Source organism: Nematolebias whitei, chromosome 1, assembly GCF_014905685.2.
Source record: "Nematolebias whitei isolate Nwh7 chromosome 1, NemWhi1, whole genome shotgun sequence".
Lineage (NCBI taxonomy): Eukaryota > Metazoa > Chordata > Actinopteri > Cyprinodontiformes > Rivulidae > Nematolebias > Nematolebias whitei.
The window spans coordinates 43,660,963-43,669,506 of record NC_056498.1 but is presented as its reverse complement, the minus strand read 5'-3'; the positions used below and the strand labels follow the sequence as shown (position 1 = coordinate 43,669,506).

The 8,544-nt window shown below is 43.3% G+C and overlaps 1 protein-coding gene across 1 annotated transcript in view; it reads left to right on the top strand.

Annotated features, from left to right (window-relative positions):
• Positions 1 to 154: 154 nt before the first annotated feature.
• The window catches only part of tlr2 (toll-like receptor 2), a 10,179-nt gene continuing 1,789 nt past the window's right edge, over positions 155 to 8,544 (top strand). The window contains exons 1-4 of the mRNA XM_037684521.1: positions 155 to 313; positions 401 to 580; positions 674 to 814; positions 884 to 1,386. Of these exons, the coding sequence (XP_037540449.1) occupies positions 158 to 313; positions 401 to 580; positions 674 to 814; positions 884 to 1,386 (980 nt within the window). The 5' untranslated portion in view covers positions 155 to 157. The remainder of the gene's footprint in view (positions 314 to 400; positions 581 to 673; positions 815 to 883; positions 1,387 to 8,544) is intronic.

Here is an 8,544-nt window from a genome sequence, read left to right as displayed (position 1 = left end):
GAAACGTTTCTACATTTTTTTGCTTTTTTTTTTTTTTTTTTTGAATGTCCAGAGGACCAGATTGAACTTTTTTGGATTGTCATTGTTGTGTTTTATTTTTGTAGTTTTTCCTTTGTGAGACCTTAAAAGTTGTGAATTTCACCTTTAGGTGTATGTGATGCCATGTGCAACTTCCCATCTGCTGGTGAACCTGCAGTACTTGGACTTTTCTGACAATCTGCTGACCGACCTGACTCTGGTGGAATCGCTCTGTGAAAAAAACAAAACGTTAAAGGATCTCAGAGTTTTGAACATTAGTGGAAACCCTCTGAAGGTGTCACCAGGATGCTTAAAGTCAAACTTGTGCAATTTACCAGTCATCAAAATTATGCAGTTTTGACATTTGTGCATTTTTGACTAGTCTTTGTCCACGATGAGCCGACTGGTATCAAAGCTCACCAAGCTCACCCACCTGGACATCAGCAGGACTGGCTACAGCTCCATGCCATTGAGTTGCTCATGGCCGACTACCCTGAGGTATCTCAACATCTCCAGGGCTAAGCTTACCACCATCACTTCCTGCCTACCAACATCCTTGGAGGTCAGATCCTGGAAAAAAAAAACCAATCCCATCAGACCATCTGACACAAACAGTTTGACAACAGGATATAACTTTTATACTTCTTTTTTTCAGGTGTTGGACCTGAGCTTCAACGATCTTAAATGTTTCAACGTGGTTCTGCCAATCTTAATAGAGCTCCACCTTTCTGGGAACAAGTTCCTGAGGTTACTGGCTGGGCGGCTCTTCCCCAATCTTCAAACTCTGACAATACAGGTGAGAAACAATCATGTTTCTGATCCAGGCTGCTCTGTAACCAACCATCACATGACCGTTTCTTTACAGTCAAACACCCTGAACTGGTTCGGGCATTCAGACCTCCAATCATTCAGACAACTCCACAACCTCCAGGCAGGCGAGAACAAATTCATCTGCTCTTGTGACTTTGTCAGCTTCCTCCAATCGCAGTTTGAAGGCAGTGGAGACGTTAAGTTAACTGACAGAGAGGACAGCTATGTCTGCGACTCCCCATTCTACCTGCAGGGGGAGGCAGTGAGCCAAGTCCACCTCTCTGTTGTTGTGTGCCACCAAGTCTTGTTTGTCTCTGTGATCTGTGGTCTTGCTCTGTTTGTGGTGATGCTGATGTCTGTTGTACTTTGGCGCCTGCATGCCTTCTGGTACCTAAAGATGATCTGGGCGTGGCTCAAGGCCAAGAGAAGTTCCCAGAGACAAAGCAAACGTGCTGAGGAGTCAGAACCATTACTCTCCTTTGACGCCTTCATTTCCTACAGCGAAAGAGATGCTAGCTGGGTAGAGAACTTCCTGGTACCTGAGCTGGAGGAGCCAAGGTAAATATTTTTGGGTAATTATTTTGACATTATTGCTGCTACTGCTTTTGTTGACCAGTTTACACAAGTCTAAATATGAACAAATATGAACATCAAAGTCCCGGCTCAATAATCCATGTATAAAATCCAACAATGTTCAGTTAGGTCATCTGGATGGTTTCTTTTTTGTGCTGAGACGTTTCGCCCTTCATCCGAAGGGCTTCATCAGTCTGAGGAAACACCAAACAAAACTGAAATATGAAAAACTTCTAAATATGAAGTTGACTGTAGTTAAAAGAGACATCTTAACAGACTGTTGAAGCTGGCTGATTGACAGGAAACATGGCCACTGGTAGGGATTTATGTCACAAAAACAATGCAGAGAGATGGTGCTACAAAAAATTCACAGATCTGAAGTGAGTTCTGTGATGATTCAGGATGATTATAAACAATGATCATAATGTAATGGCTGAGTGAAAAAAGGACCACCTCAGAACTTTCAAAATAAAGAAGGACCAGATAAATATGTCTTGTCCACACAGGAATGCAGTTTTTCTTAAACGATCAATTTTATCGTAAACACAGGATCATTTTTATAAATGCTTTCAAGCACATGGAATCAGAAAACAACTCAAATGCTGCAGTAACTATGCCAGACCTGATGGGGGTGCTGTGATGCTGCCACAAAAAATACACCACAAAAAGGAATCGATGCATGAAGCCTGCTTCAAACTGTAAACATAAGAAAAAAAAAACGTGAATGGAGAATTTATCTACAAAAGTCAAACTACTTTTTTGAACTGATGACAAAAGTGGCGTTTCTTCTTTGAGTCAAATTAAACTACTGTTGACTACGAGTGATGTCGGTCGAAATCCATGGATGTAATAGATGATTTTAAGCAGGGTATCCAGAGGAATATCTGGTTTATCAGTGTTTCAAAACTCATCCCATTTCTCACATTTTAAAATGTACATTTGACGTATATTATAATATTTTCCTATGTTTGCTGTAGTAGTGTAGACAGTTCAATAAATATCCTGATGCATGCTCCATAATCCAGGTAGAAAAATCTAAAAAAAAGTTAAATCTGGTCCTCTGGACATTCAAAAAAAAAAATGTAGAAACATTGCGTCTCTCATCCGAAAGACTTCTTCAGTCTGAGGTGCTGTATTCAGCTCAGTCTTATAAATAGCACCTTCTCAGAGTGGATCAACCAGTTTGCTGCTGACAACCAGAACCAGCTGATCACATGCTCAAGAAGGACCATCAGCCTAACAATGGATCATTAGCACCTGATGGCTGTTTACTGTTCACAGAGGGCTGAGTGATACTAGCAATCACAGCATTGTAAGAGGGGGACAGTTGAACCTGGAGGCTCCGCCCCTGTTTAATGATGGACGGTTTCTTTTCACAAAGATGGCCTCCTTTACTTCTCTCTCAAACCATCGTTCCTCTCTGTCCAGGATGTGAACATCTTCATCCCTGAAAGAGTGACCTCTGACCTGGAGATGAGTGTAGACCGCAGAGTCCTGGCCTGATGATGTTGATCTTCTGTGCTGGGCCATCCTTTTGGCCAGTGGCTGTTTAGTTTCCCTGATGTAAGACTGATCACAGCCCTCCTGACACTGAACAACATACACAATATTACTCTGTTTGTGCCGGGGGACTGGATCTTTGGGATGAACCAGTCTTTACCGTAATGTATTTTGGGGTTAAAAGTAGGGCATTAACAGAGTACTCGAGTTATCTACACATCGATTGCTAGGACCTCTATCGAGGTTAAAAATTTAAAATCGAGTATCCGTAGTGACGTCATATTATGTGACCACCGTATGACCGTAGGGGGCGGTGTTGCACTGTTGCAGGTCACAGAGTATGGTGTAACACCGGGTCCAATCCACCGAACCAGAGCCAGTTTCGGTTTAAGTTTCGTCTTTGATGTGCTGCACGTTTCTTCACGTTTGCAGTTTAATAATAATAATAGTTTAGTTTTTCCTGTGACTTATTTGCAGTATGATAAATGGTAGGAGCATAATATATGCTCCCAATGTTTTTTTTGTTTTAAATAATTACCTTTTTTTGCGGTTTTATTTATTTATTTTTGTATCTTGAGATCTATGACGTCATCAAATACTCGAGTTCTACTTGGGTTTTATTATGTTAATGTTGAGTTTAAAAATTATATATGTAGATGAACATATCCTGAGATATTCACCTGATTAAAACGGATTCTTTCATTTTTCTGGACTGAATATAAACGTGCATTGAATTTAATAAAATGTAACGTGAGACGTTATTTATCTTTGACCCATCAAAATGAATGTGGTCATTTATTTACGGAATCAAAGTTTACATCAAACATTTACATTAATTTGGCAAAATATGAAAATAACCTAATTAATCAGTAAGCTGTACAATTATGATCAAGTATCCACACGGCGGTGGATGAGCACTTTACACAGACATTTCTAAATTATCTGGAAGGATTTCTACTTGATAGAAGGATTTAAAGATGGAAAATGAAGTTTAAAGGGAGTAAAAGATGGTGTGTGAGGGGAAGTGTTGACCAGAACCGACACACTCCATTCGAACCCAGCTTTCCTCGGTACGCTCGGTAGTGAACTTGACTTGTTACCTTTCTGAAGATTAATCAGCGGATACGGAGTTCCAGTTAACGCTACCTGTCCAGCGTCTCCATAGGATGGCTGTGACTAGTCCGAAGTAGTGACGATATTCCGTCTGACACAAGTTCACCTCAGCCAGTGGACCTCACATGAGTGGGGTTCGTCCGAGTTCCACTCAGAGGTGGAAGATGTTATAATCCCAATCTCGGAAGAGCCTTATCATGGCTGGACTTCTGTTCTCCCAAACGACTGGAGCTGCAAACTCTCCAGCCCGACTCCAACGGCAACTCACAGAACTGCCACTTCACAGGACACTATCAAATCTGAGAGAACTAGGAAGTACCGACATTTTAAAGGGCTCTATTTCTGGTTCATTTGGGAGTTTTCTTATTGGTCAATGTCGACCAGACAGGGGTGTGTTTTGTGACGTAAAAGGTTACTAGAAGTCAGAAAACAGCAAGAATGTTATGGAACAGATTGAAAATGTTTTTCAGACAGCCGAGAGAAATGTTTGGGCGAGTTTGGAGAAACAGGTGCCAACTTCTCTGTTTACGTCTGAGAGGATTTAAAAACAAGACAGTTGTTCCAACACTTGTCTGCTTCGACTCCGACCTTGGAGCAAACGTACACTGCTCATTCAAAGACAGGAAATCAGAAAATGCATAATTACTCTGTAACAGGCCTTAACATGAATTCTAACTTTGCATGAGGATTAAAAAATCATTGTTACTGTTTTCACAGTTAATTAAAAATGATTAGTTCACTGCAACATCTAAAATGGTTGAACTAAAACACTTTGATTATCAAACATTTGTAAAACAGTAATGATAATAGAAAAGAGAGTGTTCTTTCACTTGAATTTTCAAGAAAGAAAGTCTCAGGATGGGTGAACCTGTATTTCTGGATTCAAATCAATGAAATGACAGTTTCTGTCCCACAAGGTGCCTAAGGTCAAGGTTTCGACATCAGGCCTAGTCCACTACATATACTCGTTCAACCCCTAGTTAAAAGCCACTGGGACGTTAAGATTTAGAAAATAAACATCTGTTTCTCTGATACTCCCGCAACAAATGGAATGAGCATTGGTCTGGGTCTGTGTTCCTCCTTTTCACCTGATGGCTGGCTGGAGTCCTGCTTGGGTTTCTTTTCGGCTTTCAGGAAGGCCCAGTTAGGATATCCACATTGCTCTGGAGCCTGTCTTGTGTGGGATTTCTCCTTCTGCCTGGCTCCTGAGTTAGTGGGGACGATGTCTGCTCTGTGGTACAGAGTCCTGATGACTCCTAACTTGTGCTCCAAAGGGTGATGGGAGTCAAACTGAAAATATTGGTCTGTGTGGGTGGGTTTGCGGTACACCTCAGTTTGCAAATGTCCTCTATCAGAAACTGAGACCTCATAGTCCATGAAAGCCAGCCTGCCATTATTTACATCTTCTCGTGTGAACTTCATATATTTATCCACAATGGATAAATTTGTGGATAAATATATCAAGTTCCAATGACCAGTGGTCATTCCATAAGTTGCGGGAGTATCAGAGAAACTGAGACGTTTATTTTCTAAACATAACGTCCCAGTGGCTTTTAAGAGTCAGAGCCAGAGATTCTTTATTGTCATTCGCACCTCATGTGGTACATGTGGTGGAGCGAAATTATGTATACAGGGTCCCAGTTACAGGCTCAGGCTGGTGGTGTTGTTGCTCCAGCTGAGGTTGTCATTCATGTGTACACCCAAGTACTTGTAGCTGGAGACCACTTCCACCGCAGATCGTCTTATGTTCAGGGGGGTGTAGGTGTTTTTGTTCCTTCTGAAGTCCACAATCATCTCCTTTGTCTTCTTCACATTGATGTGAAGGTTATTCTCTCTGCACCAGCTCTCCAGGTGTTCCACCTCTTGCCTGTAGCTGGACTCATCATTGTTTGTGATACATCCCACCACCGCTGTATCATCTGCAAACTTTACAATGTGACAGCCTGGATGGGTAGCTGCACAATCATACGTGAGCAGAGTAAACAGAAGGGGGCTCAACACACATCCCTGAGGAGCCAGTGCTGAGGGTTATAGTGGAGGAGGAGAAGTTGTGGATCCTCACTGACTGTGGTCTGTTTGTTAAGAAGTTTAGTACCCAGTTGCAAATCGAGGGGCTTAGTCCTAGTGTGAATAGTTTGTCCATCAGGGTTTGGGGGATCATGGTGTTGAAGGCGGATGTGAAGTCCACAAAGAGCATATGGACGTAAGAGTTTTTCTGCTCCAGGTGGTTGAGCGCAGTGTGGACCACAGAGGAGATGGCATCCCCAGTTGTTCGGTTCTCACGGTATGCATACTGATGAGAGTCCTCGTTGATGTTGATGGTTGTTTTGATGCGAGTCTTGACCAGTTTTTCAAAGCATTTAGCAACTATCGGGGTGAGGGCCACTGGCCGATAGTCATTCAGACCAGTCACTGTAGAGCTTTTTGGGACTGGGATGATGGTGACAGTCCTCAGACAGGTGTGAACTGTCTCCAGGGTAAATGAGGTGTTAAAGATGTCTGCCAGTACCTCACAGAGCTGATCGGCCCATTCTTTCAATACTTTTCTGAGGATGTTGTCTGGGCCGGTTGCCTTGTGTGGATTAATCCTCCTGAAAGTACACTTTACTTCTGCTGAGGTCATGCTGAGATGCTCTTCATCCGGTGGTGAGGTGAGTCTGGTGCTGGGTGGTCTGTTCGGGTCGTCAAAGCAGGCATAGAACTTGTTGAGGGCATCAGGCAGAGATGGGTCTTTGAGGCATTGTTCGCTCCTTCCTTTATAATCTGTTATGCACTTAATGCCCCTCCACATGCTCCGAGGGTCTTGTGAGATGAATTGACCCTCTGTGCATATGTGACTTTGGCCTTCTTAATACTAGCAACCAGCTCTTTCTTTCTCCTACTCAGCTCCTCTGAGCTTCCAGACCTGAAGGCAGTGTTCCTGGCTTCCAGCAGGGTGCGCACCTCTGCATTCAGCCAAGGTTTTCTGTTTGGGTAGCTTTTACCATATCGTATAGTGGAGACGGTGTCAGTACATGTACTAATGTAACCCAGAACTGAAGATGCGTATTGGTCCAGATCAAGCGATCCTCCATTTTCAGCAGCTTTTCTGAAAACCTGCCAGTCTCTTCGATCAAAACAATCTCTCAGTATGGGGCCACTGTCCTAGATCCAACATTTAACTTTCTTTTGTACCGGTCTGGAGCATCTCAGCAGGGGCAAGTAAGAAGGAGCCATGAAGATTGAGATGTGGTCTGACAGTCCCAGGTGAGGGCGGGTTCAGCTTTGTATACATCTTTTACATTCGTGTAAACACGGTCCAGCGTGTTGTCTCCACGTGTTGGTATGTACACATGCTCATAAAAGCTAGGGAGACAGTCCTTTAGATTCACGTGATTAAAGTCTCCGGCTACCACGTAAAGCACCTCAGGGTGTTTGTTTTGCAGAGAACTGATTATATCATGAAGTTCTTGCAAGGCGTCATTAGCATTAGCATCCGGAGGAATGTAAATAACTGTGATGAAAGTCACTGTGAACTCGCGAGGTAAATAATGAGGCTGACACTTCACTGTTATTTGCTCCAAAGCCTTCGAGCATGAGATATTTACAACAGTACAGTTCGTGCACAAACTTTTACTCACGTAAATGCACACTCCGCCTCCCCGTGATTTCCCCGTTAGCTCGCTGCAGCGGTCCACTCGGAAAAAAAAAGTCTGTCATCCAGCTGGAAGACTGTATCCGGTGTTTCACTTGTAATCCACGTTTCTGTGAGACAAAGCACCACACACTTCATCATCTCTTCGGAAGTGCCCGCTCTCAGACGAAGCAAATCCATCTTGTGGTCTAATGAGCGGACGTTCGACAGAAAGAGAGATGGCATCGGGAGTTTTCCGGCTTTAGCGTTAGCTCGTAGCCTCAACATAAACCCAGCCCGGAATCCTGTCCTCTTAAGCTAGGAGCAGCGCTTCCTCTTCTGCCCACTGGAACGCCTCTGCTGCAGCTTCCAGGAAGATGACTTTAAGATCTGCATTCTGCCGAGCGTAGTTTTGAGTTTGTTGCTGATTTCTGCTATATTTTGTGGCAAATCCGCTCCTATTCGCATCTTTTAAACCCCAAAATACATTACGATAAAGACTGGTTCATCCCAAAGATCCAGTCCCCCGGCACAAACAGAGAAATATTGTGTATGCTGTTCAGTGTCAGGAGGGCTGTGATCAGTCTTACATTGGGGAAACTAAACAGCCACTGGCCAAAAGGATGGACCAGCACAGAAGATCAACATCATCAGGCCAGTACTCTGAGGTCTACACTCTTCTCCAGGCCAGAGGTCACTCTTTCAAGGATGAAGATGTTCACATCCTGGACAGAGAGGAACGATGGTTTGAGAGAGGAGTAAAGGAGGCCATCTTTGTGAAAAGAAATCGTCCATCATTAAACAGGGGTGGAGCCTCCAGGTTCAACTGTCCCCCTCTTACAATGCTGTGATTGCTAGTATCACTCAGCTCTCTGTGAACAGTAAACAGCCATCAGTGTGCTAATGATCCATTGTTA